Here is a 27,569-nt window from a genome sequence, read left to right as displayed (position 1 = left end):
ATTAGTTTGAGCAGATGGATCAAAATTAAAGACTGAATCACCAACTCTTAATTTCCCAGTTGCAATGAAGAACTTGAAGTCCTGCAGAAGACAAATGTTGAAAAATCAACATAAAAAGCTTCTCTCCATCTGTCAAAACACATGCCTGTAGAATGCAACTACCTCCTACCAGCCTTAGTCTTAAAAAATGAAAACACACGTACATCTAATAAAAACACATGAACACATAACTGCAGTCAAGCCTTACACTGTAACCCATAATATGACACTGACACATCAGCATGACTTCCATAAGAGTAAATTATTTGGTTCTGGAATGGTAGAATTCTTTGAGAATGAGTTAAAAGAACAGTAGATAAACAAACAATGTTGAATTCAATTTATTAAGACATTCCAAAGACTCTGGTCAAGAATCTTTAAAAGAGACAATGTTGTGAAAGTTTGATGGCCACAGAAAGGTGTACATTAATTCAAGCAACTTTAGAAGGGGAAAAGGTTTTTTTACTGATTCTGGTATTTCTTTCTTGCATTTCAGTACAAGACAGAACAGAGAGGTTTCGGGTTCTCTGTCACAGATCACTGCCTGAATAGATATAAAATCTCAGCCATCTCCTAAATGTCATACAGATATACAACAGCTGTGGAAATTTTTCTTTAATACTGGGGGGAGGGAGGAAAGATATGAATACATCTTTCTAAGAAGTATATTTAGGGAAAACGACAGCTTTGTTAAAAAGAAAACAAACTTTGCACACATAGAATGTGAATAAACACAAGTTTTATGGATCACACAAGCTAAAAGAGTTAACAGAGCATAACAATAGCCTGTGGTGAACGTGGACACAAGGTAACAGGTTTCTAGAAACTCAGAAAATCAGAAGAAGGTGTAATAACTTTAGAGGATCAAAGGGCATTATCAAAATTGTTAAAAGACACAAAAGAAAGCCTTCCTAGTGTAATGTTAATCATATTCACTCATAATACTCATTTTACACTATGGGGCAGGCATCTCAATGTACATATATCTACATGACCTGGGGTTTTTTTCCCACATTTTTAAACACCTGCAGTTGGTTTAATGATTAGACAGATTTGTCACAGCATACTCACTAAAAGGAAAACTCTAATTTTTAATGTGGTACAATAATACATACTATAATATAATTAACTGTATTAGGATAACTAGTTGATATACTTGATTCTGCACTGTCAAAGCCTGTATACCAGTATTTGTATATCATTCGTTTCAGGTTATGAATTTTGGTTTCATAAATGTCAGGACCAATATGTATTAAATACTATGAAGAAAAGCCCAGTGCAACCGGTTGCTATTTAGATGTGTACTTTAGAGAGTATGCGCAACACAGCAGAATGAACCTTTTCAACCAAAAAGAATTTACAATCATTTGAATCAAATTAATCTAAATGTTCTGAAATCAACATTTATATAGCAAGGGAAACCATACTTCTGCTTTGTCCATACAATTTTCAGAAACTGAAATCAGCAACGTCTGCTGCTGAAACTGTAACATTTAGTAGACTACCATTCTTCACTCAACCTCTTACAGCTGTAGCTCATGCCTTAAAACAAAACACTAATGCGTTCATCTGCCAGTACAAGAACTAAAACTAGGACTGAACAACTAATTGTACTTATTATATAATATTATATATGTTTGCAGTCCATTTTTTCCTCAGTGTTAAGAAAAGAGAAGGGAAGAAAGGTGCAATAAACATGCTGGAACAGCATATGACTTCCTACTGGGAATCCAATTACTTAGACGCTACTGATGTAAAGAATCTGCTACCTGCACTACAGCAAGTGAAAATACACGAAATAATAACAAGAAATGAAAGATAAAAAACTAAATGTACTTCAGTGTTAGGAATTTGGTAACGCACGGGCATAACTGACAATGAGGAGAAAGCAAAGTTCCCTTGATAGTGCTAACAAATTTCAATAAGAGGAAAATAACAGCATTTCCATATGTCATCTTCATGCAAGTTTTCTGAATGTAACAACAGTAACTGACAACAACAAGAGAAGTGGAAGAATGGTGTAAAGTAGGGCGGGAAGGGGGGGGCAGAAGGACTAGGAAGCTGGCTGAAGTATTTCCCCTTCCCCCCCAGGTCATAAACCAACTGTTCATCTTTCAAAAAATACAATGAATTTTTTGTGAAAAGGGCAAAAAGTGCAATTCTTAGTGTGACTATAGGGGACAGAGTTTCCGCCTTTTATATATAGGTTATTTAGTGAAAAGCCTCTTCAAGCATCATAGTGCACTAGCATTTTATATTGCTCTGAACAGGTGCCATACCTGCTTTATGTGCAAAGTTCTAACAAAAACAAGACATTTTGTGGGAGCGATTCAGGAGCACAATAACAGAATGATAAACTATTCAGGCAAATAGTTAGGCCCACAATCTTATCAGAGGGGAACATCAGACGTGAAAATTCACTGCAGAAACCTCTATTGTAAAGCAAAATGCAGGATGACTTCCCTTAAAAAGAAAACAAAACACGAACCCCAGGACGTATCAAATGACAGATGCTGAGCCCTTATGCACTATGACTTGAACATTGCATAATTCTCATCCCTCATCTCTAACAGGAGAGATTGAGATTTGAAAGATATGTGAAAGGCTAAGAATATAATAACTAAGTTATGTATTTTTAATTTTTTAAATCTTTAAATGCACCTCAGTGTAAGGTCTTGTAATTTTAAAAAAAGTGACATAAATATACATTAATTACTTTGAGGATATGTAAAGTACCAGGAATTTTGACCTCTGTTAGAAGCTAACACTATTCAGTCAGTTTAGATTTTCTTGTATGCTATTTCTATGAAGTGTTCTCAAGGTTAGAGATTATCTCTGAAGTAACAAATCTTCAAAAAAGAAATTCTTAATGCATCACTATGATCATCAAAACTAACTTCTTTATATATGTTCTGAATGGAAATCAAAACAAAAAATAAATACCTGGTGTCCAGCCATTATTTGCTTCAGCACATTTTCATAACACACTTCATCCATGTGATTCAGCTGCTGCACCTGAAAAACAAACATCATAGTCCATATTAAAATAATTTCTATCTTTATGTATTTTCTACAACATATCAAGCAATTTACAGTGATCCATAAAAGATAAATTTGATTATACAATTAAATATAAAATATATAGATTCCCATTCCTAACTATAGCATTTTGTTATTTTTAAATTCAGAAACAGAATATGAAAATAAGTAGATAAAATATGAGTAAGGGCAGTTAATAGAAAATTTATTATGTCACTTTGCTGGTGTTTTTTAATGACGAAAGAGAGGTAACCCCGTTCCTTAATTTATCTGTTTTGTATTAAGGAATCTTACTTCTACAGGATATTGAGGAAATATCAATTTAATATATCTTATCTAGTATTAAGGTTTCTATTTGGTACATAAAAATAGTTTCTACATTGCATATGTATATATTTATCTACAGGAAATTACTGGTAGTTCAGTTTTTTTGCCATAGAGAACAGAAATTTCTTCATAGCTGGGTCATGCACAGAGAACAGTGAGAGTACCATGTAGAGAATTTACAGTTAAGGATAAATAAAATGTTTAAGGAATATTCTGGCTGAAATAAAAAGTATTCCTCAACCTACTCTAAAGATTTTTTTTTCTATTTCTTTAATGTGTTACAATATAAACAGCATGTATCTACTTGAAAGCACCTCAATATCAAGGTTGTGGCAAATCAAAATAAATAAGTCCAAAATTAGAGCAATCACTCCATTCTTTATTTGTGCACTTGTGTTTTATAACCGAATTGGTTTGGCACAAAAAAATGTTTTACAAGAACAAAGCATGCAAAAATTTGAAAAAGGAAATTTAGTACTTGGAGTTATGTAGACTAGCTGAAAGTTGAAAATCACAGCTTTAAAAGAGCTTTAGAGGAAAGCAGAGAATGTTCCTATTTGAAATTGGACTAGTAGCAAAAAGATGAAAAAATACAGACGTGTGCAAGGGACAAGCAGCCAGTCTAATTATTCTGAAAATGAGAGGTTAGCATTTTTTTCTCAAATAGTAGCAAATGAAAATCATTAAGGAGAAACATATATAAGCAGTGCATAAATACACATGGACATACATACACACATACACATACATACAAACATAACTTTATATTTTCTTTGCATTTATACCTAAAGAGAAAAAAATAAAAATGCATAAAGAAAAAGAACTGACATTAAAGAAAAAATATCTGACATTACCAGACCTCAACTGAAGAAGCCAAACTTTAGTCTTGGTCCCATATGCTCTAAGAATTTCAACATACAGAGTTTCAAGAGCTTTCCCAGCTAACTTCTATGCATAATGAATGCACCAGATTGTCCTTGCCTTTGAAAGCTTTCCTAGAGTTTGCACGTGATTCTGTAAATAGCTAATCAGCTTCAAATTTTTGGGGAGCTTTTTTGGTACAGGATTTCAGAAAACTGTGGCAAACCATCTCCATAAAGTAACTAACAACCCTCCATCTCCTTGCAACTCATTAGTATGGATATAGACATAGCACTGACTGCACTTGCTGATGTCCTACAATAACTTCTCTTGATCCTGTGGTTTCTTACATCGCCTTCCTCCTCTCACATAGACCAGAAGCATGTTGATATTGGCAACAATCTGGCAACTTTAGTATTAGGTGTTATCTTGAATAGAATTCATTTTCAAAGAGGTTTAATATTTTTACTTTTTGCTTGCTATAAAGTGTATTATTTTGATTGCAAAATATATTATGCTCTATGAAATTCGTTATGACAATCTTCTGAAAAGCAAAAGAACTCCTGGCTGTTACCAAGACAGTCTGCCAGGTATTCATATTTCAGAATAACTACTACCTTCTAATATTTTCTCATCTCCTTATGCTTCTTTAGAAAACTACTTTTTTTTTAATAATTTCAAATTTTCCAGGATTATTTATATATTTCTTTGATTTTTAAATAACAAATGCACTCTAAAGGGAGTATGAAAAAATAGACTATCTTCTTTTTTCTTACTATACAGTGGAATTAAACTAAATATTAAAATCAAATAGCAGTGAAAGATCAATGAAAAGCAACAGCAAATAATAGTGAAGGTACTTAAAACAATTAATGAAGGTTAAAATATGCAAATCATGGTAAGCACCATATGGTAAACTATTCTCGTGTGTATAGATTTAAAACATCTCCCTACAGTTGTAAAGTAAGTTCCTTTCCTGCACTGCAGATGGAATGACTACTTAAATAATCTAGTAAGAAAAGCAATGGCCATTTTTACAAAAACTAAAAAATATGCTATGATTGATTAAGCTATGAAATTAACATTTGATTGAAAATATTTTGATTTCTATTAATTTAAATAATAGGTGAACAAGTTTTCTAAAAGTTAAGCTATATAAGCTTTAATTATCAGTTAATTTGTATAAATTCCTGTATTTAAAGAACTATAAATTACATGTCAAGTGGCACTGCACTTATGATTTCTAATAGGAATATTATACCTGACCAAATTTATTAATGTTTCCCAAAATGAGCAAAAGCACAAAGAGTAAAGAAGCCTATTTAGAGACTACTTTAAATACGGTTTCTATCAAATATGTACATACAATAATTAATGGTTTAGCATGCTAAGGTTTTCATCAGTAACTTATATCCAACTAGTATTAACGCATGTCATGTTATTATATATATACAGATTTAAAAGAATAGTATTTTTCTTATAACGTTTCTCATGCACCCTTACAGCCAAACAGGAAGCACCACTGTTACTAGGGAAATGGAAAACCGAAATGAGAGAGGCAGCTGCTACAGCAACTTCGCAGTCGAAGATGCTTCAACAAGCAAAATTTGGTAGTGAAGAAGAGGCAATGCAAAGCTAGATACCATTGTATTCAACTGCAACAAGGCCTACTTACGAGTATTGTAAACAGAGGTAATAAGATTCTTAGAGCAACTTTCAATTAGGTGTATCTTTATACAAAAGAAAATATGCTTCATGAAACACCCGCAGCATAATAAACCAGTACCTCCTACACATACATATATAAAGCATGATCAAAACCAACAGTGACCCTTTCTTTGGCATTCACGATTCCTTACCTTATTGGTTGTCTTAATTCCTATAAAGGTTTGCCCCAGAGGTACAGGTCGGAAACGGCCATCAAAGTAGAATAGTCCAATACAGGGATTGACGTGTAGAAATGTAGCAACATCAAGATAATTGGGTAATGTAGCTGAAAGGCCCAAAATCCTAATCATACTTTGTGTAGATTCAACCTATTAAAAAACCAAAAAACCTGTAAATTATCCAAGTGTTGTAAGCCAAGCAATCAAGCAGAGTTTTAAAACATCCCTCATGAAATAAGCAGTTCATACTTTCTACAAAAGGTGAGCAATAGATGTGAGTTAGTGATTATCTGTGTTGAAACCAGAGCATTCTGCAATTCCATCAAATCTTGCTTATTCAACTATTTTATTGTACTTTTGCCCTCCAAAAGGTTAGCAGTCATTAACTGACATGAGAGAACAACAGCAGAAAATTGGCTTTGTTAAGAAGGGATATTCTAATTTATAGGCAAAACTGGGACACATAATTTGGTATCTTTTCTTTCTTAGTCCAAATCACACTACAATTCTGAAAAGAAACAAAAATGTTATTCATGCCACTCTTCTTTTTTTTGATTTTTGCTTCTGCAACTCTTTTAGACAATCTATTCCAGTTCTCTGTAACAGGTGTTTCTTCCTTTTTTCTTCCTTTTTTTTTTTTCAAATTACTCAAGTGTTTGGTTTACATGCCTTTCCATTTGATAAGGGACAGAAATGGTGCTTTACAACAAAACCCTCTGTTCCATATAAAAGCCTGCATATTATATGTATTTCCAGGTAATTTTCAAAAAGAATGAAGGCAGACAAAAGACCTGAATGAGGAAAGTATGCAAGAATTTTCCCATTTCCTTCTGCAATATTAAAAGTTGTGTAGGCTGGCTCACAACTTTCTTACTAGCATAATTATTTAGAACCAAAGTTCATAGTAATTTTCTTCTGAAGGCTTTTTAGACACTGTAACTGAAGCCATATATGAGGTTCTCAACTTATCTCAAATATGTGAATGTTTCAAGATGAGTAGGGCGGGTAAATTCTACCTGGCTAAGTCCTATTCAAAACAATATGAGGTTTTACTTAGAACAGAGATTTTTGAATCACTCAGATGTTTTGAGTTAAAGTGAAAGAAATGTAATTAAAACAGACGAATTAAAAGTTTTCAAAAAAGGCAACTAAAAAATAAATGAAGAGCATTCTCAAGGAAGATAAAATACACCATACTATAAAATAGACCTGAAGAATAACAAGCACACCAAAATAATAAACTAAATCCCCAAGTAAACCATTCCCCAAACTCAGAATCACAGAATCAACTAGGCTGGAAAAGACCTCTGAGATCATAGAGTCCAGCCTATGATTCAACGCCACCCTGGTCAACTAGACCATCCAAGAGCCACATTCAGTCTTTTCTTAAACACCTCCAGGGATGGTGACTCCACCACCTCCCTGGCAGCCCATTCCAATGCCCAATCACTTTCTGTGTAGAACTTCTTCCTCATGTCCAACCTAAACCTCCCTGGCACAGCTTAAGACTGTGTCCTCTTGTCCTATTGCTTGTTGCCTGGGAAAAGAGACTGACCCCTTTCAGGTAGTTGTAGAGAGTGACAAGGTCTCTCCTGAGCCGCCTCTTCTCCACGCTGAACTACCCCAGCTTCCTCAGCTGCTTATTAAAGGACTTGTGCTCCAGTTCCTTCACCAGCCTTGCTGCCTTTCTTTGGACATGCTCCAGCAACTCAATATCCTTCCTAAACTAAGGGGCCCAGAACTGGACATAGGACTTGAGGTACTTGAGGTAATATCCCTCTAATCATCTTAAAAACTATTATGACTCTAAATTTTTCCATTAATTTCTCTAACCTCTTTCAAGGCCATCCAAAAAAAAATCTTTATTTTTTCATCATCTACTTTTATATTTGCTTAGCAACAAAACCATAAATAATTTACACATATATATATAATATAATCAAAAAGCAAAAAGAGGTATATTTGACCTAAAAGACAAAATAACAGTAGTTCCAATTATTTTATGCTCAGATTGAATTAAAACTGTAAACTAAATGCCTATGTGTCTGCACATCATCACATGCATATACAGAATGAGGTGCTTTTATTTTTTTAATTATACATGGCAGTGTACAAACAGCAGTGACTAAAACTGTGCTAAACTTTAAAAAAAAACAAAACTACTTGAAGACGCAACCATACCACATGAATTATTTTTGCATTTTCTCTGTGATTATAATTCAGTTTCAACTATTCATCTATTATTCATCTGTCCAAGCACTACAGAAACTTTATTTTTCATAATGGTATTTAGAATTCTAACACATTTTTATAACAGAGTTCTCTGCATACATTTTTCAACTACTTTTCTGACTTTCCCTTGAAGAGCAAGCATTAATGTGTTTTGCTCTCAGATGCTTCTAAAGAACAGTAAGCACTGAAAGTGCACAGATGCCTTTTGTAAATATGGTCCATTCAAAAATTAATATTTTTCAAGCACTGGATAACTTATTATTTGGTCCTAAAAATACCAATTAGAGATTATGACTTCATATACAAGACACTATGAACCTACAGTGTTTTCCTGAAACTGAAGTAAAAATTACTGAGAAGACATCTTTGGATGACAAAGCTTGCTTTTTACCTTCCCTATCACTGGCTGGTGGTATGTAGCTAAGTGCATTTTCTTCACTACTGGAACACAATCTCTGATGTTTTATTCTTCATATGTATTGAATTATCCCAGTAAAAATATAAGCACCATTTGAAATTAGGCTTTCTTTGAAAAACTGAAATGTGTCTGCACATCATGTTCTTTAAAAGCCTTAGATGTTTTATTGATTTGATGTTACACTGGAAATAAGAAATAAAATTGCCATAACTTTATTTACTTGACATATCTAATTAGTATATCTAATTCAGAAGCATTCATGATGGCACGCAGAGAATTGACAGCATGTTCACCAGACACGTTCACAGAACACGATTACCACACCATGAAATTCCACGTATACAGAAAAAATAATCGCAAAAGAGCTCTCCGGTACCGATTTCCCACACTCAAGCATCAGCTGTGTTTACAGTATAAATGATAAGGGATCAGGTATGGGAAGTGCCTCTCTGGATTGTAAATTGATCACATCAGGATCATTTTCTTCCTAATAAGTTTTATGATTTGCATATCATCTCATTACATTACAGCCGCCACTTGAGAGCATATGGAGTGTACACAGAGATACTCTTTTATCTGACTTCTAAAGTTCTCCCTGAACTTTGTGATCTTGGCAGCCTTCCCATTTCCATGTATTAAAATATCACATTCACGGAATGAATTACAATCAAGCTGGAAAGCATATCCCTGATTGTTCAACTTGAGCACAGAATTAAGTGAAGCACACAAGTTTACACATTTTAATCTTTGAAGAATTGTCTGCTGGTTAGAAATTAATCTGATATTCAGAAGACCCAGGATCACTTCAACACACTCGCTACAGTTAGTCTGAATGCCCTTCAGATGTACACTAAAGATACTCAGAAAATTAGACACAAGCATTTAGTTATCAGTCCAGATGTGAAAGAAGATGAATTCTTTACATGGGTTCCTGAGTCCCCTATTCAACAGTAATAAGAATGAAGTACTACATATGGGGATTCATATTAGTTACTAGTTGGATACTATCCTACCCACAGAATGGCTCTATGTCTCATTCTCTCACAGGACCTATGTTATTTACATTATCCAAAACAAAAGACAAAGAGAAATGGAAAAAGAACCAAGAAATGCTTAGAACATTAAAAAAGAATTAAAGGTGTTTCAAAATTACTAATCAGTTGTTAGAATGTTTCATCAATGTTTCCCTGTTTATTGCTATACTGCTTACTATTAATGAAAGAGTTTAGAAGTCAATCAGTCCCCATAGGTGGCAGTTTTATAGTTTCAGGAAGAAAAATAGAAAAAACCAGTAAAATTGCAAAACCAAAAGTACATAGTAAAAATGCAATTACTAATACTATTTTGAAGATTCTGTATAGGATGTTATCTGCACCTCACTCTGCACAGAATGCATTTGTTACTAGGCAACCATCTAGTTAAGTAATTTTATTAGTTTTACTCTGCTTCCAATGAACCCTGAAAATACTCTGATCTCAGTCGTCCATTTAGAATATATTTAAAAATCTAGAGGTACTGAAAAAATGTAACGATGCAGAAAGCACTATCAGAAGCCATATTATTTTCCCTCAGCTAAATATTAACTATGCATTACTTTGTCTTAAGAAATGACATTTTTCATATATTTATTAAGAGATTTCTAGGCTGGGTACAGTGCCACGTCAGTTTTTCCTGACTGACAAAATACCTTTTCATGTGACGCTTACTATTTTGTTCCCAAACTAGGAAACAAAAATGCCTATGAAGCCTTCTACAAATTAGTTTTACTGCTTTACCATAATATGAAAGAACACAAACATATGACAATCACTGTTACCTTTTAAACTCCATGGATATATCACAAAAATGGAAAACCAGCCACATATCAATACTAAAAAATGACATGCAGAATGACTTCCTGACATCACTGTCATGTAAAATAGTAGAAAAGCTTCTGAAGATTAATTCCAATATCTGATACTTAACATTTTTCAAACAAATGAAGATTAGGTTTTGTTTTAAAAAAGTAGTTTGTTTTTAAAAAGTCATTTTTACACAACTACAAGGCTGTGTAAAAGACAGCAGGATAGATCCAGATTCATGTAAGACTCATTAGACATATGGCTGCACAACATAGTTTTTAAAAATAACATCACAGAATAGCAAGAAAGCCTATATTAAATTTATCACAAGCTGATGAACTGACAGATTTTAAAGAATTGTATAACTGAAAACCAGCAATTAAAAAGGGATTCCTCTAATTGCTTTCTAAGACCAACGCTAATCAATAATTTACCTATGATACACAGCCAAAAAATAACTGGTGACAAGAAGAGCAGGTGATTGACAGAATTAATATAACTGATGTGTGTGTCAGGCATACAGCTAAATCTACGTTGATAGTCCCATTCAAATTAAATTTCTTTTCATTTACCTCATAAGACACTATTCTCAGGAAACATTCTTATAGCAATGAGTGAATCCTGCAGTAACTACAAAAAGGGTTTGTTTGAGGACTTAACAAAAACGTATATGAATGCAAGCTCAAAAGATGATGTGCTAGCAAATTAAGTACATGCAATTCTTAAAGATATAAAAGGGATAGAACTGAGTATAGAAGGAAAATGCAACAAAACACAGTTTTGTTGACAGGTTTTAAAATACAATTGTGAATATAAGAAAGTCCAGTGGAAAAAAAGACCCACAACACTATTGTTTGAAAAATTATTGCAGAAAGCTGCAGTAACCTTGTTTCATCTACCCTTTAAGAAAAGATGCTGAGAAACTTGATTAGTCTATGTAGGGAATATCAAGGAGACAAAAAACTAACAGTACTCACTCAAGCTGAGAAATGAAGAACCAAATGAAATGCCAATGCCATTCTAGATCCAAAAGACATATATAGGAACTACAGTGGGTTACCATTAGTCACAAGATATACAGAGCTAAGCAGCTGGTTTTAGTTCATTAGCTGTCAGACTTGACTATTTTTTTTTAACTGATCAAATTTTCATCATCAAGAATGGGATTCCAAGCATACAGAAATTTCTAATTTGATAACAATTAGACATTGGGTTTCGGTGAGAAACATCTGAACCTGTTTGCTTGTGATTTACAGTTAGAGGTAAAAAAGGGAATCAAAGGGACAGGAAAAAAAAAAAAAGGTAAAGGAGTTAATAAGGCAGTAGAGATATTGAAAATGCATCCAGAGACAAGAAAACTACGGCTGAGATGGAAAGTTTCCTAAATAAGGTATCATGAGGAAAGAAAGCTCAGAAAGGAAACATGAGAATTTCCAGGGGAAGGAGAACTTCAACATCTCACGGTCAGTGCAGCCAAGGCTGCCTTTGATCTTCACTTCCCCAATGAGGCCCTCCTTTCCTCATGAATACAAGGTATAGCACAGTACCACTGTTGGCTGTTCTATTGCCTGAAGGAGGTAGCTCTCATCAATGTATTCCAGAAATCTCCTGGATTGCTTGTACTGCTGTATTATCCCACCTATTACTTATTGAGCAACTTTATTGATCTAATACAAAAACATAAAGCAATTGAAACTTAAACTTGAAGAATGAGACAATGATGGCAACAATACTTATGTGTCTAAGATGGGAGCTTTGGTATCCCAAACTCTGAGAATGCTTTTACTATGGATTTTCTTTTATTTAATTTATCATTCATATACTTGAGAGAAGGTGTCAAAATTCACGTAATCACTCAAGTGTAGTATTCAGTATGCTTTTTGTGAAAAATATACATAAGCAGCAGTCATCAAAATCTCTGAATAATTATGATAAAATAATCCAGTGGCCTTTAAAAGCAGACAATTTTTTTCTTTCAAGATAATAAGCTTAGTACATTACTGTAGTGTGGAAAGTTTGATTAAAAAGTTTAAGCATTTCAGTTTTACATCTGCATTATGCTCTGGACTAAAACTTTAAACATCAAAGCTATAAATTGGATTCAAAGAAGTTGTTTGATGTTATACCTACAGTATATAACAGAGCTCAAAGCAATTTTCCCACCAAAATGTTTAGCAAAGTCAATTTAAATCACTTGCAAAAACATTCTCTAAAATTTGAAAAGTGCAAACGTGCACAAATATACTCTTCATTCTGCTATGAGTAAAACTCAGTAATTCCAATATATATGCTCCTTCCAGGTTTAAATAAAACCTAATTCTAAAAAATGCCATAAGTAAAAATGAGCATGTTAAAGTCTTACAGTAAGTGGTGTGACTCAGTGTTCATCTGAGGGAAAGTACATCAATCATTCAAGTATTTTGAGGTACAAATTAGGACACACTTGCTAATGCAACAGGATATTCCTCTTTTAAGCACATATTTGGATAGCTGTATTTGTACCTTGCATGAATACAGATCTCAAAACACTCTTTTCTGGCACAGTTGTAGGCCCAAGTAGCTAGCTGAACACTAATTCTTAAAAAGACAAAAAAACCCCCAAAACTGTTGTGGGTTTTTTTCTATTATCCACCATCTAAACAAAACAACCCTCATACCTCCAACAAAACAAGAGATCAAGAGTTATGCTTTTGCTCCAAGACAGGATAACAAACCCTGCAAAATGTAAAAGGCACTACATTATACATCCTGACCTGCACAGGAATCACGACATTGTCTCATATACAAGCTATGGAATTATGATCTAGATGAAACTAGAGGTACATGCCATTATTAGTCGCTACTAGTGATTTATTGAAAAGGCTGAAGTAGTATTCAAAGGAATTTATCACTGTTCTGTTACAGAAGTGATACAAGAAATGACTATTCCAGGTCAGATCAGAAATTACACTCCTTCAACGCACTGTCTCCCACAGGGGCCAAAAGGGACAGTACAGAAAACGGGAAAATGTCAATGATATTTACCAGAAAAGCTCCCAGTTACTACAGCCCCCAATCTGATCTAGTGACTATTTCTCTGCAATGGATTTTTCTCTGAATTACTTGTCTAAACACTTTCTGAGTCCCTTCACTACAAATTAGGAAAAAACAGTCAGTATTTCAGATGTCTTAAACCTGTATGCAAATCAGAAAATTGATTTCAGCAATTATTGCATGGTGCAATTGACATAAGGATACTTCAGATTAATATTGTCACTGTTTTTTTAGGTTTTTTCAAGAATTGAACAATTATTTGTACCTCCTGTATGCATGAATATTGAATGAATACGATATTTATATAGATATCAATGAAAAATAAGTTCTAGAACTACTTTCAGAAGTCTGGAAAGGAGCTTCAAATTCTCATAGAAAGAAGGACATTCTCCAGGCATGGGCTGAACATCTTAGATTTACTTACTGCTCCTGGAACATTTATGAGTTTGTATCAAAATGTATAAAACAGACCAAAGAAATGCAACAGAATATTTTTTCTTCACAAACTATCATTAAAACATTAGATGTGATATTTTTACACTTAAAACACCTGTAATAGTATTTTCAGTGAACTCCAGTGAAATTCTTCTGCAATCAGAAACAATACGTTATCTTTTTTACTGACTGAGTAAAAGTTCCAGTAATTTCATAATTAATTATGGATGTATACTGAAAACTTCCTAGAACCATGCTTGCAGGCTCACTCAGATGCTGAACTATAACATTTCAGTGTAATTTTAAACACTAATCCTCTTATTATTTGTTTTCATATTAAAAAGTAAAATAATTGTACAAAACATCTCCTGTTTCTTTGTCCCCAGGCTCTCTGGGAGGCTTGCAATTCAAAATATTTTTGTCAGTTGTTTTCCACAGCAGAACTCTAAAAAACTCTTCAAGTAGTTCTGTGTTTTGTTTAAATGTGTGGGGTTTTTTAGTGTTTTATACTGTAAGTTTTCCTTCTCTGCAACTACCTTCTTGTGAAGATTCATAGGGGTCTCCATTACTGTCTTTCTTATTAAATTAGAATAAGTAAGGTCTTCAGAAAGGTGGCAAGATGGTAATTTTCAAGATTTGTGTACTGTTTTACTTCCCAACTTTTTTACTTAAGGAAGGGTTACAACTGAGTAGGTTCAATTCCAGATGAATTAAATTCCAACTCAATAGGTAAAACAAGCCTTGAAATCCTAAAGATTAAAACACCCTTGAGAGCTATTTTTCAAATGAGTGCTGAAGTAAAACACTATATTGCAATAAATGCACTAAGGGTAGGATTCAATACCCAAGATATAATTGCCTTAGATTTTACATTTCTTAAGTTACCTGCACAGGCTTGACACACACAAAAGCGAAGGATCTAGGGGAGATTTGTGTCCAAATGAAGCAGAAACAGAATGCCAAGTTGAATAATGTAGGGCAGCTAAAATGGCTCTAAACATCTATTTTGTACAGCTGAAGCCTATCTTACAAGTCTCACAAAACTTCGCAGTAGAAAATGAATAAGCCTTGCAATTTTACATGAAGAAAATGACCATCATGGTCACTGCTAAAAGCTGAGATGCTTTACTTTAAAGATACCTAATGAAGACAAAGTTATCAAAACCATTTGAGAAAGAAAATACAATACCAAACTGGTTAAGCTTTACGGTCTTTGAGGTAGCCTAAACTTCACAAAGCTCTAATCTCCATAAAAAAAATAATCTCTCCAAGTTTAGCTTCTTCTAAAGGATTATTAATTCTGTTGTTCTTCATAAAGGAACTTTACCCTTTCTGTACTGGATTACAGCAGACATCCATTTTATTTTGTTCTTAGCAGAGTTGGAATCAGACAATTTAAAAAGCCTTAACAAGGTTAGTGTGGCCTCACCAAGAAAAAAAGCATCTTGAAAGCTAAAATGCTTTAAAACATACTACAAATAGAGCCAAAACAATAATAACCGTTTATTTTTAATTTGTTACAGGTTACTTGTATTGACATTTGCTCTGCATGATGCAAAAAGAATAATTGCACTCTATCCTCCCCCTTACTATTATTTATTTATCCTAATTCCTTCCTTTCTATTCATCCCCAAATTCCATGTTTTATTTTACTTGTAAATGTACATCTAACCATTGAGACCAATCTCATTCATTGTCTAGCTCTGAATTCTTCTTTTGTACAAGACTGAAAGAAAAAAAAATTTCTTTTCTCCTTTTGCCATTTCAAATCTTGGTATTTATAAAGTACCACTAAATCATGGGGGGAAAAAAAGGACTAATTATGCTTAAGTAAAAATTATGTAGTATTTTATTAGCATTGATGAAAGTTTTAGATTTAAGACACTACTCTTAATTAAAACAAAAAAGGGAAAAACTGCATATTGAAAATGAGCATTGCTGGTAAGAAAATACTCTCAGTTCTGGTTATGTCAAAACACTACCCTGATTATTATTTGCTTAAAAATGTTTAATTTTGCTGTTACTTGTACAGTAAGTAAATTAAGCAAATAAATAATAAGTAAAGAAATAGCTCTGTAATAAGTTATGCATCTTAGGAATCTGATAGTTAATATAATACAGAGGGGAAGGCAGAAAACCAAAAATTTTTCTTCACTCTTGGTAAATAGCTGTAAAAAAGAATAGCTGTGAAATAAATTGTAAACTGCCTAAGCATGTTTGTTTGTCTAAGCATTTTACCCTTTACAGTGATATTTATCTACCTTGACCAAAATAAAATTATATCCCTCTTACCTGTCGTAAAGTACGTGCTACTATACTTTCAAGCACTGGTCCCCTGTCTTCATGCAGCAGATGAACTTCATCAAGAATCAAGAGTTTTACCAGCTGAGAGAGGGCTACATCACCAACACTTTTTCTTGTCACTACATCCCATTTCTCTGGAGTAGTCACAAGCATCTAGTAGAGCACAAAAATCAGAAAAGAAATATTAAGCATTTAGAAATTAAAATGCAGATACAAATACACAGAAACACAGTAATTTTACACACAGCAGAGTAAATGCAATGTAGAACTTAACAAAGTTATCTTAAGTTTTGCCTACTTTAAATATGAGACAGACACATTTTGGTGCATCAACATGTGTTGGATGGCCACTAGTAGGATTTAGTATGGAAAACCATATGGAAATATCAACTAATACCTTCAAACCACCTTGCATCATTTGTATACTTTTTCCACAAGAAAACCTTTAAGCAGCTATCCAGAATCAACTACTTATATAATCATTTCATGTTTGTGCCCCACTAAAATGGTCTGTGATAAAGTATTTGTAACCTTCACCACAGCACAGTAAACAACCAAGACCCTCCCCTCATGCCTAAGCTTGATCTGATAGTTCCCTGTTTTCTGTGAAATGCTTTCTCCCTAAGGAATACTTTCAAGTTGAACATTTAGATATCTCGATCCTTGCACTGGCAAAACAGACCGAACAACTTGCACCAGTCCTGGGCAAGGTAACTTCCAAACTTCATTGTTTCAGTAGATATGTCCATGGTAAGTCTATTATTATGGTGCCATTTCTTGCAAGCTGTTGCAACAGCTTCTCTTTTTGCATAAAACAGACTCTCAAACAGATAAGATTGAGGCACATTCAATCTCCAGTTGCCAAAAAGCTGTAGCAGCCGTCATTCCCCACAATGACAACGGACTTAGCTCTCACTTCATGTGACCTTAACACAAGAATTCAAGAAAGCACAATTTTAAAATGTAAAATCAGACAAAGTGGTCACTCTAAAGAAAACATCTCACTCCTCCACCCAAAAAATTCTCAGCAACTGTTTCAAATAAAAATGCAGATTTCTCATGTACTAGTCAACAAAAGTAATTTCCTATTTAGGAGCCAGCCACTATGTATAATAACACCCATAGAACCGAATCTTATTCACTCAATTTCAGTAGTAACTTGTGTGGAGGTTATGACTATGATTTAAGGGCAATTATTTATTACCTATTCATAACAAACCTATCAAATCTTAAGGGTTTTGGGACAGGCACAAAGCTTACCATACAGTCTCACTTCTTTCACAAAAACCCCCCAACCAAACAAACAACTTAGAACTATTAAAATAAAGATTACTCTGTAACTTTGCAATGCAAAATCCCTTAGAAAATAAACCGGAAAATTCTGATTCTGCTGTTTCATAGGCATGACTAAAAAACTTTAAAAATTGGGCAAATCTTGATCAGGTGACATCTAGAGCAAAATGAGTGCTTTAATGAGTAAAAGACAACAGGGGCTATTTGATTATTTTGACTGAAATGAAATTTTTCAAAAATTCAGCTACCAATCTTTGAAAGGTATTAAAAATTGGCAAAATGGGGAAACTTCTAACACCTTTCATGAATAGGCATGATACTAAAAGAAAACATATCCATTGATAATGAAAATATAAGTTCATAAGTAAGTTCATGAAAATATATGTTCATAAATAAGTTTGCCAACTTGTTGCAGAATCTAGAGAACAAGATATTTGTTTTCTAGAATTCTACTGACACTGACTAGATTTCAGCCAACAATCTCAAACTATCTTATCCTGTAAGAGGATACATGTTACAAATGATATTTAGATGACCAGATGCTCTGGTTCCTTCATCATCTTTGTGCCCCTTAAATGGGGCACATCATCTTTGTGCCCCCAGTATGTCCATGTTTCTCTTCTACTGGAGAGCCCAGAACTGGACACATTATTCCAGGTGTTGCCTCAGCAGAGCTGAGTATAGGGGAAGGATCACCTCCCTTGACCTGCTGGCAGTACTTTCCCTAATGCAATAAGGGCACTGAGTCACTAATATCACTGAGAGTGGTGGCATGTGGGGGGTAATTCCATGTTTTGTTTAAATACTCAGTGCATTTTGTTAGCAAATACAGATTTTTCAAATGCTTGTACAAAGTAGGTGTAAAAATGTATGCTCATAATTTATGAACTGAACTGTAACACTACTACAGATGCAACTGTTAGCACTTTAAAATGAGCCATGTCAGCCACAAAATATTAGCAGCTGTACTTCCACAGAACATTAATTAGCAAACAGTGAGGAAATATATTTAGCAAGGAATATTAAGGCTTTAAGGTGTGAAATACTACAAATTCAAGCTACTTAGCTAATTTGCTAAATCTAAATTGGCAATGTTCAGATCACAGCTTTTTTTTAAATGTCAGTCATGTTATCAGGATATATATCTAAAATGGTATCATTAATTCTTCTGTTTCTGAGTGATGACTAAATATTCAGCATAATGGTCTTTTACTTTGATCTTATTTTAAAATAGCAATGTTCTCAAAGCAATGACCTGAATTAAAAGCTATACTAAATGAGACAGTATATCAAATAAGAAGAGAGATCTCTAGAGAATGTTTTGCTGGAGAATATGACTGGTTCTTACATTTATTTTTCAGTTAGAAAGTACAGTTGGGTGAAAAAATTCTCAAAAAAACCCACAAACAAACCAGCTTTGTAGTTTAAATGATAAACTGAATTCAAATATATAAAATGCTATTTATAAATATCAGCTAAAAGAAAATGCTAACAGAGATTATTTTTTCAGTTAAAATATTAAATAAAACAGCATTATGAGCATCTCATTATTAATTTTAAATGCAGTAGTGTAATTTATTTTTAGAATTAATTTTCAGAGACAACATATTTTATCCTCAAAGTTTTAAAATCAAAATTCAGATTCAGCAAAAGAATTCTGCTTCCTGTTTGGGGGCAACAGAAGGACACAGTAACTAAGAATTGAAACATTTTTTAATATTTTCTTTTTATACACTGACTTGAGTTCTCAGCACACTGAAAAGTATGTTCATTTATATTGCTATTTCACCACTTCACCTCTTTCAGTATTGAAATAGCTAGAAAATAAAGTGTCACATTTGCTTAATGAACTGCAACTCATGCAAGACATTTCAATCTGGTTTTTGTGTTAGGGTATGGCTGAATAGAAATGGGTTAACTGTCAATATTTTTACTGTCAACTTAAATTTCTCTCAGCACACCCCCCCCTCTTTTTCCAATGTTTTCTTGATTATCATTAGTTATTCTGCACCAACATAGGCTTTTCACAAAGTCTTCTGTCTTAGGTGAGTACTGATATTTAATTTCACTCTTGCACAACTAAAAAACCCTATATATTTCAACTCAGAATGATCTCATTTAGCTTTAGGGCTACTTCACATATCCCTATATTGTTTTACATAATGTTTGGGTAAGAACGCAAACAAAAAAGTTTAATTACTTCACTTTGAAAAATTATGTCAAAAGGGACATAGCTGATAACTTCAACTGACAAAATTTCAAGAGACTGTGAAAATTCATTTTTCTTTAATTGCATGACTTGCTAATTATTTTTGTCAGTCTCTCTTCAATCCCCTTTGAAGCCAGATCTCACGGTAAGAGGAAGTTACATTTTCACTATAGTTTAAGAAGATCAACATGTTGAAAAATGCTGGAGTTTGTTGTTGTTTGGGGGTTTGCTTAATCTGAAAAGGCTTACAGTTTTAAAATCGAATTATCTTCAATTAATTTCTAAGAGCCCAACATTAATTTCTAGCAGTTGGCACAGCCAATAGCTCACTTTCAATCCTCTGAATCTTTTTCCTACTTCTAAGTTCTCCCAAACACATCTTGCACATGACTAGTATCTGATTTCTTCTTAAATAATTAGTACATACACTCCGAGGTTAGTAAAACTACAGTAATCCCCTCAAATTTACACTTCGCAGGTCCAAACCACATACAAAAATATTTCAGAACAAACTCTATAAAATACAACCTATACAACAAAATTCACTGCTTTTAAGTTCTTAAAGACCATTTTTGAGAATGGTTTTTCTCTCTTTAGCCACTTTAGCCATCATGTACGTCTGTCACTTATCTGACCTGTTGTCCCTTTCATACACACAACAATGAATCAAAACTCAGACTCACACCCCACCCCATTCCCAACTTCCTAACTTCCATAAAATACTTAGTGCCAGATATTGTCAAATCAAAATGTATAAAGAACTGTTTGACTCAGATCTCAGCTTAAACATCAACTAGGATGATAGAAGAAAGAGACTGGTGTTCCATTTGTTTCAGACAATATACCATTCTGATTACAAAGAAGAAGAGTCATTAGTAAATTATCAAGTAAGTAAATTAAATTCTCCCTGCTCCATTATCTTAAAAGTGAATTCTCAAAATAGTCTATCTTACAGCTGTTCAAACCTTTCCAGAAGGTAAGGCATCATGGCAGATTTGAAATATGTTGTCATTTTGAATTTTTGCTTTATCAGACCTGATAACAACCTAAATTTTGAGACTGTCAATGGGTTTACATAAGTTTGCATATTGCGATTGAGTAAACAACCTACAAGCTAAATCATAACTTTGGCAATTTCTCTTGAAACAGATTTTTATAAGTTCCTATTCTTTGATGCACATGATAAACAGAGTTCAACTGTTACATAAATACAAGAGTTTTGAATGAATTGATGAAATTATTACAATGGAAAAACATTGTTAAATTTCTTACAGCAGAGATTTTATGGACAGTCCTGAAAATAAAAATGAAACATTCCCAACAAACAGTGGGAACAGAAGATTGGAAACTAGTCTGCAGCAACCAACCGCATTCATAAAATAGATCTTACTGCCAGTGAGCTGTTCAATTAAATAATTTTTACAAAATTATTATGAGTAAAGGTTTTTTCAGAATTACAAAATTGGTATCAACCACGAGATTTTAAGTCCAAATAAAGAGTTGCCAATCTTACAGGCACTAGAATTAGCCAGTAAGACAATCTCAGAGGGGTAATCTGAATTGAATTGATGAATTAAAAGCTCTGAATTGAAAAGTAACAAAGATTTAAAAAAGTGTACTCAACTCTGAAGGACCAAAATAGAGGATGCATAAAAGAAAGTTTTCTGGGAGAAAAATCTCTTACAACTTCATAAATAAAGCAGCTGCTCCACCTCCCAAACACCCTTATCTTCAGCATGGCATTCTCTTATATGTTTTAATTTTCCTGCTACTGTGTCCACAAATGAGCTATGAGCAGTAGTTCTTTATGTAGAGTCTTTCCCCAAATCTTGCTAATTAACAACTTAATTTTTTAAATTTTTCTTTTTTAGTTTTCAGTACGCTCATGCAAACATTATACTAAGAACTGTTAGAATGGCAAGCTGGTGTGCAACTGCATGTAGAAGTTTGGGGAAACATATTTTTTTGGAATTTTCAGAGAAGCAGCAAATACCTGATATCAAGAATAACAGCCAATATCAACAGTGGTCAATTTTAAAATTTAGCCATGACCATTACGTAGAAGAACCAACCACAGCAACAGATTTGTTCTCATCTAAGTGGGAACAGGTAAAGTCCTTCGCTATGGTAGACAAAATTTTTCTACTACAACATACCTATAGCTCACCATAGATTCCATAAAGCCATCATTCTGTAGGGTTATAAGAACCTTACAGCACAGGTTCTTATGTTGGTACACACACACACTTTCAAACATTTGACCTATGAGTTTGAATTCATATTATCGTACATGTTGAGCATTGGTATCTATAATGCTTTCTAGAAAGAAACTGTAGAATAAACTCAAGATTATAATGAACAAATCCAGAGGCCTTTGCATGAAGCAAATATTGTGGATGTCAAATGATCACAGTAATAAAGGTTGTATGTTATGGGAATTTTCCAAAATGAAATTATCTTCCCAAAACTGGATCAAGATCCACAAACATGTCATAACCATATGTTATTGCACACCTGCAGCATAATAGATATTTTCATATTTAATGTACCTATATAAAAGCACTACTTTCCTCTTTGAAACCACTAGAATAAGGATAAATAAACAGCAAATACTCCCTTTATATTTCTCTGTGAAGTTCACAATATTGCTTCTCAAAGTAAATCAACATGAAATACATATTTCCAGCATAACTGCATCCTTTATTTGCTTTATTCTCTTAACATTTCAACTCTTTTCATTTTGCATTATCGTTTCTCTGTACCTTTCCCACTTCGTATTAAGTAGCTCTCTTAATATATCTTAGGAAAGAAAAAAGAAAACTGAATCTTATCATACACCTCCCCCGATGCCTGTGGCTATGTGAGCACCTGTACTCTAAAGGCCACCTCCTGTGCTCCTCCTGCTCAGTGACTAATGCTGCTGGAGCTACTAGCTTTGTTGTTAGCATAAAGAAGTCTCATTGAATATATCACAGCCAAAACTAAGGAGAGACAAAGAGATCGAAACACTAAAATAGAATCTGGAATTAACTGAAATATATATTATGCATTGGAAGATGCATGTTAGGTATTTCAGAAATTTGCCTTTTAACAACATAAAACAATGATCAGATATGACTGGAAATTATTTTATCATTTGCAGATTAGAAGGAATTCTTTTACTAAAATTAAATGTGATGAAATCAAGCATCATTTGAAAAACGGGAATTCAGTAAACTTGCAAAAAGCAATATTTTTTGAAGTGCCTTGATGCTGGAGAAGGAACAATTTTAAGGCCCAACTCCTTTGTATATACAGCTAAAGAAAAAACACAGTGCATGTATGAAATACAAGCTCTAAGGATCTAATAGCTTTGAAAAGTATGGGACCAGTCTCTTGCTATGGTACTGCCTGTAACAATTTTTTCTCCACCACAGTGCTTCACCATGGATGGATAGCAATAAAGAATTCTGGTCTAGCCACTGCTGCTTTCTTGTTAATATTAAAAGACACACTCTCTAAGATCTACTTCCGTAGATTTCAATTAGTAGAACTTCCTTGTTTTTATTGTTTTCACCTTGCTATTGGTCTTCTCTATTCTCCTTCCTTTACACATATCTACAACTTCCCCTTACTACACTTGAAAACAGCATTTGAGAATATGTGGTTGATACTAGAGGAAGCTTTGCTCAGTCACAGCCACGACTCCTCATCTTCTGACATCTTTTTGGCAAAGGGGCATGGGTAACCTACACAATTTACTCTCTTCATGCTGTAACTATTTATCTTGGTGCATTATTCTGGCAGCAAATTCACTGCAAGATCTTTACTTCTGCAGAAACGGAGACACAGAAGACTGCACACAACTACATACATCCACTCAGGGTAGACTCTCATTGGAATGCAGCATTGGAATGCATATTCTATAGGGGGAGCTGTTATGCTAGGGCTTTGTACAATTTGAAAATATTTCTCTTCTAATCAGTGATGTGTTGGAGCTTCTCGCAAATTTTAATATTAGATACCTGATATCACACCCCATGAGGGACACTGTCTAAGATAAAACTTCATCAAAACATGTTACAAGTGCAGCAACCTGCAAGTCACTTCCATGCTGTTTTTATTCCTCTGACTATTGCACTCTGCGTGATGTATTCAAGAATTTCACACAACCTCATGTGAGCTGGAGCTCAGGCAGGGAGTGGAATAAACATATAGAAAGTAAAAGAGAGGGCAGCAATTCAAAATAACAATCTGAGATAGGAAGTAATAAATAATGAATACAAGTATTTTGTTTTGCATAGATCAGAAACAACCATCTGATGCTGTGTTTTACACAATTAAAACAGAATTATGTTTCCAATAAAGCAGATTCCTTACCATACAAAGATATGCAGATGAGCAGTATGTCCATTTGGGTGAACAGATGATCTTGTAACAAATTTTAACACGTATTTGTGGTCTACAGTAACATACATACACACACACACACACACACATACATATAAAATGTCTTAGAAGGATTCAATAACAAGACTACACTTACAAGAAGTATCTACATAAAAGGCTGAGTTTATTATCTTAGAAAGGCTTACAGAGGTGCCTTATATTGATGCATATTAGCACCAATTAGCAAGCCACCAAAGCTAACACCAATAATCAATCAACAACAGAAATCAACAAGGGAACAATAAAAAATTGTAACAGATGCCTTTAAAATGGTAAATGACTTTTTAACAGAAGAAATGTAACTTTGTTCAGCATGTTTTATTTTATAACTTAATCCTAGCAACATACAATGACTCAGTTCTCTTGTAGAACCCAGCCAGTCCACCTAACGAAAGATTGACAACGTATCAGCACACTGCCTTAGCAGAGCAAGATACTTATGACACATCTGACACTTAGCTGAACTGATTTTTTTCAATATTGCTTTATTTGTTGTATACTCAGTTTCACAGTTACGACTAACAGATTTTTAAGTTTGTATGTTAAGATTTAAAATTTGATGCTTTCAGCACAATCCTGGATGTTCCAGAGATTACAACATTAATTTTTAAGTTCCAGTACTACTTTAAAACCTCAGTGAATGGACTCTGAGACACTCAAAATAACCTGGATAAACCCAGTACAACCAGTCAGGATGATGAATTAGATAGCAAAATTCCTTTTCGTTGTTACTGTGAAAGCCCTAAGTTTTTATATTCTTATTAAAAGAATATGAAGCTTTCCATGTGGAGTAGTTACATTAATCTGAGAAGAAACTATAGAAAACAATATACATTAGGATCATAATAGCTGTACTGTGTAGTAGGATATGAGCACATGCTCACTGTATTTTTTTTCCCCATGATAAAACAGTCTGTTTAAAGTCAGTACAAACCTTATTTTAAAAACCATAGTGAGGAAAAACAGTTTGCATGCTTTGTGAAATTTAGCTCATACATTGTAAAATACATAATTAGCCACTCAGACTTCAAGTTTAAATAATGATCTAAATGTTTTAAAGGACTTTGATCCAAAACATTGCCCTCTTTTCCTCTTTGCTGTTAATCAGTTCACTAATTATAGTTTTACTAACCTCTGATATACTACTGTCAGGTCTGATTGATGCCAAAAGCTCCCTTAATCAGATCTGACAACTTTCAGCAAATGCCTGTCTCTTGAGACACTGCATTCAGCCTGCTTGTTTTCAAATCTTCCCAGTGTTATTTTGCACTTGCTTCTCCCCTAGCTCCTTTTTCATATCTAACAGAGATACAATAGAATAACATAAAAACATGACTATAGAATATATTTGTGCATGATTTTATATATCATTATAGAAATACCTGGGCTAAAATAGTTTGTTTAAGAATTTACAAGGAAAAAGTAAGTACAAAAACATTTTTTGGAAATACATTGAAGTTTCTGAGAAATGCAATACTGTTGCTTGGTTGGTGGGTATTTTGTTTGTTAGCTGTGGGTTGTTTTTTTTTTTTTCCCCATTTTCTTTTGTTCTTTCACAGCTGCACAGAAAAGTGTTTCATAGTCAAGGAAACTTTAGGCTTCAGTTGCACAACTTCAGGAGACAAAGATAAAAGACTATCTCAGCTCCCAGTTTTTCCAACTTATTTATACCGGCACACTTTAAGACTCATCACAATGGTCCTGCATATCTCATTTAAGATTAGCTATTTTTTCCCTTCTGTTCTGCTTCCATCAAGCATTACCCCAACATTAAGTGCAAAAAGACCAAAGTGTAACAGTGAGATTTTGTCCAAATATCCTTTTTCACATGGCTTTACTCAAGTTTTATTTTCTATCACAGAGTTGTATGCAAGATGAAGCAAGTTATGTTTTTATCTCAAATTAGTTTTTTCAAGAATCAATGCAAATCACTGATATGGAGGTGTACTAAGCGTAAGACGAAGGAAAGTTTCTTGATTCAGCTGAGATGCTGATATTTAACAGATATTGCATTAAAAGTGAATTTCGTGACACCTGTTCACAAAATGACATCTCAAACACCAATTCATTTGTTTGCATGCAAATGTGATTTCATTAAAATTTCTTTCAAGTCTATACCCCAGAGAAAATTACATATACTAACATTAATGATAACTAGTGCTGAAAGTGATTGCAACAGACCTACAGTATGATTGTCAGATTTATATTCTCCAGTTACATTACCTAAAAACCAGCATATACTTTGGATTTCAGTAGGACTCTTTAAGCACCAATAGGAAATACTATTGCAGGTGTTCATGAGTAATCCTAATGACAGACTAAAGACTATACCCTCTAAACTTCAAATTGATATTATGCTGTACAGAGCTGTAAACACATTGGAGGAGGGAGTAAGAACTTTAAAATGTCTTAAGTTAAACAACAGATGCATTAATGCATGAGTCAGTAATACAATTTCAAGATTCTACACTGAGGATAAGATTTATCTCGTCTATCTTACCTGTTAATTTACAAAATCACTCTCAAAACTAGCTGTCTAGGCTCCTTCCAGCCAGTTCATTTCATCCCAGTATGAATCAGCCTTAGAAGTTTAACTTTCACATGGCTAAAGCCAAAACAGATTAATCTGACTGTTAGGAATAATTATTGCAACAAATGCAGGATGTAAGACAACTGGCAAGACAGTAGCGGGACAAGGAAAAGAGAAAGAGCAGGTCAGTCTGCACATGAACCAAAAATGCTCTGCTATTGCAAAAATTCAAACCTTCGAAGAAAAATGCTGTTATTTGGACATGTTAAATAAACCTTCCACTCTGCTCAGCAGCACTACAATCTTGGGGCAATATATTATGTTCTGGGCAACTTATTTCAAGAAGTGCAAACCAACTGAGAATCCAGAAGTGAAAAATGAGAATGACTAAACATAAATGAAGCATGATCTTTACAAAAGGTTTAAATGAACTGATGCTTACACTAAATAAATATGACTGAACAGAGATAACACAACTGAAGAGTCTTCAAAAAGCAAGTAGCAGTGGCTGGGGAAGACAGACATTTAGATAAGGAAAGTGGTAATAAAATTTGATTAGGATTTAGGTTGAAAATAGATTTCTATTTAAAAAAAAATCTAACAGCGAAGACAGGTAAACGCTGAAGATTTCATGGGAAGTTTAGGAAAGCTCCATGATTAGGGAGTTGTAAAATGAAATTAGAGCAATAATTAT

General features: G+C 33.7%; 1 protein-coding gene across 2 annotated transcripts in view; it reads right to left on the bottom strand.

Annotated features, from left to right (window-relative positions):
• The window catches only part of ASCC3 (activating signal cointegrator 1 complex subunit 3), a 262,911-nt gene that overhangs the window by 145,170 nt on the left and 90,172 nt on the right, over positions 1–27,569 (bottom strand). For both annotated transcript variants that reach the window (XM_064649888.1, XM_064649889.1), the window contains exons 11-13: positions 16,404–16,568; positions 6,126–6,302; positions 2,983–3,054 (exon numbers count right to left, since the gene is read on the bottom strand). In XM_064649888.1, coding sequence (XP_064505958.1) covers positions 2,983–3,054; positions 6,126–6,302; positions 16,404–16,568 — 414 coding nt within the window. The remainder of the gene's footprint in view (positions 1–2,982; positions 3,055–6,125; positions 6,303–16,403; positions 16,569–27,569) is intronic.

The sequence above is a fragment of the Pseudopipra pipra genome, chromosome 3 (assembly GCF_036250125.1).
Source record: "Pseudopipra pipra isolate bDixPip1 chromosome 3, bDixPip1.hap1, whole genome shotgun sequence".
Lineage (NCBI taxonomy): Eukaryota > Metazoa > Chordata > Aves > Passeriformes > Pipridae > Pseudopipra > Pseudopipra pipra.
Note: the sequence above shows the minus strand (reverse complement) of the source record. Positions and strands in the feature narration are given on the sequence as shown.